Below are 1,917 nucleotides of genomic sequence, written 5' to 3' on the forward strand. Positions count from 1 at the left end.
CCACCACTAATAAATTTATTTTGGTCACTGTTTGGCAGGTGATATATATATTTTGAAATTAATACAGACCCTGGATTAAACTAAAAGGAAAACTCGTAGTTTCAATGTCTACACACGATATAAAATTGGAAGTTTGTGTCGACTCAATCGGATCAGCACTAGCTGCAGCGGAAGGTGGGGCGGCACGTATTGAACTCTGTTCGGCGTTGACAGAAGGCGGCCTAACACCATCTCCTGGTTCGTTGAAGACGATCAAAAAGCTCATTAGCATACCCATTTACTGTATGCTACGGCCGAGGCGCGGTAATGACTTCACCTACNCAAGGCGAAAACAAAACCAAAACGCCAAAGCAAAAACAAAACACATGTAAATTTTTGTTTTTGTACTCCTGCTATCACCTTATATTAATTCGCCACCACTAATAAATTTATTTTGGTCACTGTTTGGCAGGTGATATATATATTTTGAAATTAATACAGACCCTGGATTAAACTAAAAGGAAAACTCGTAGTTTCAATGTCTACACACGATATAAAATTGGAAGTTTGTGTCGACTCAATCGGATCAGCACTAGCTGCAGCGGAAGGTGGGGCGGCACGTATTGAACTCTGTTCGGCGTTAACAGAAGGCGGCCTAACACCATCTCCTGGTTCGTTGAAGACGATCAAAAAGCTCATTAGCATACCCATTTACTGTATGCTACGGCCGAGGCGCGGTAATGACTTCACCTACTCAAACTCAGAAATGGAAGTAGTGCTTTTGGATTTGGAACTACTGCGTGCAAATGGCGCTGATGGTTTTGTCTTTGGTGCCCTCACCGACCAACGTACAATCGATGTGGAAAAATGTCATCGTGTAATAGAACATGCTGCAGGCATGCCAGTCACATTTCATCGAGCATTCGATCTCACCAATCCGCAATTGATGCATGAAACAGTCACTATAATAAAGGAGCTGGGGTTTAAGCGTTTACTTAGTAGCGGCTTTCGTGCCACTGCTATCGAGGGAAGTGAAAATCTCGCACAATTAATTGCCAAACATCGTGACATCGTCATAATGCCAGGTGCAGGTATTAGTGTAAGCAATCTGGATGAATTGTTGACGGTTACAAAATGTATAGAATTTCATGCCTCAGCACAGTCTGTGGCAGGTGCACCTTCAAGTAATGGCGGCGTGGCGCGCATGGATTGCGATGTCACGATGGGTAAGCAAGATATAGAGCCATATACCACCACGGATGTTCATGTTGTGCGTCAAATGGTAAGCATTGCAATGGCGGCAAAGTGAATATGGTATCAAAGCGCTGCAAAAACTAATAGTTAGTATACGATTTAGCTGGTAAATTGCATGCATATGTATTTAAAGAATATAAAAATAAAATATTTTAAATTTTAAGAGAAGTAGAAATTTAGATCTGAAATTTTCCGTTAAGCGCATTAAATATGTACTTGAAACGTTATATGAAAAACGTTAATTAAGCTGGACCAAACAATTTTTAATAACTATACCTGTTTTTATGCAATGTGGTAACATTATGGATGTAAATAAATTACTTAATTCTGCAACAAATTTAACTTTCAATAATTGTATTTATTTATTTGCTTGTACATACATATATGATCCGCACTGCTTGCAATACATTTTACCAATACTTTTATTAAATTGAACGGAACTAATCACTGCAATTCAATAATATCCCCGAAAATAATTTAGTTAGGCCTTTTTATGTAAAGCCGTTCTAAGAGGCCTACAATTTACGCTATTGCAAAAATTTATATTTGCCATTACAAATGAGTTTCAATAAACATTTTAAGTTGCAATAACACATATTAGATATGAACCTTAAGCAAATATTTCAAATGTGTGTATGTATGATTTTTATAAATTAAAGAAGCAACTTTAAAAGAACTCCTCCA

The 1,917-nt window shown here is 37.8% G+C and overlaps 1 protein-coding gene across 1 annotated transcript; it reads left to right on the forward strand.

Moving 5' to 3' along the window:
• Positions 1-438: 438 nt before the first annotated feature.
• Positions 439-1,830, forward strand: LOC108355446 (copper homeostasis protein cutC homolog). Its single transcript, XM_017606607.1, has one exon. The coding sequence runs from the start codon at positions 518-520 to the stop codon at positions 1,286-1,288; it is 771 nt and encodes a 256-aa protein (XP_017462096.1). The 5' UTR covers positions 439-517; the 3' UTR covers positions 1,289-1,830.
• Positions 1,831-1,917: the final 87 nt, after the last annotated feature.

The sequence above is a fragment of the Rhagoletis zephyria genome, unplaced genomic scaffold (genome assembly GCF_001687245.7).
Source record: "Rhagoletis zephyria isolate East Lansing unplaced genomic scaffold, Rhagoletis_zephyria_1.1 Rzeph_scaffold_45841, whole genome shotgun sequence".
NCBI lineage: Eukaryota > Metazoa > Arthropoda > Insecta > Diptera > Tephritidae > Rhagoletis > Rhagoletis zephyria.

Bases quoted from the DNA above. Each gene is read 5' to 3' on its own strand.
- LOC108355446 (XM_017606607.1), top strand. From the start codon at position 518: ATGTCTACACACGATATAAAATTGGAAGTTTGTGTCGACTCAATCGGA.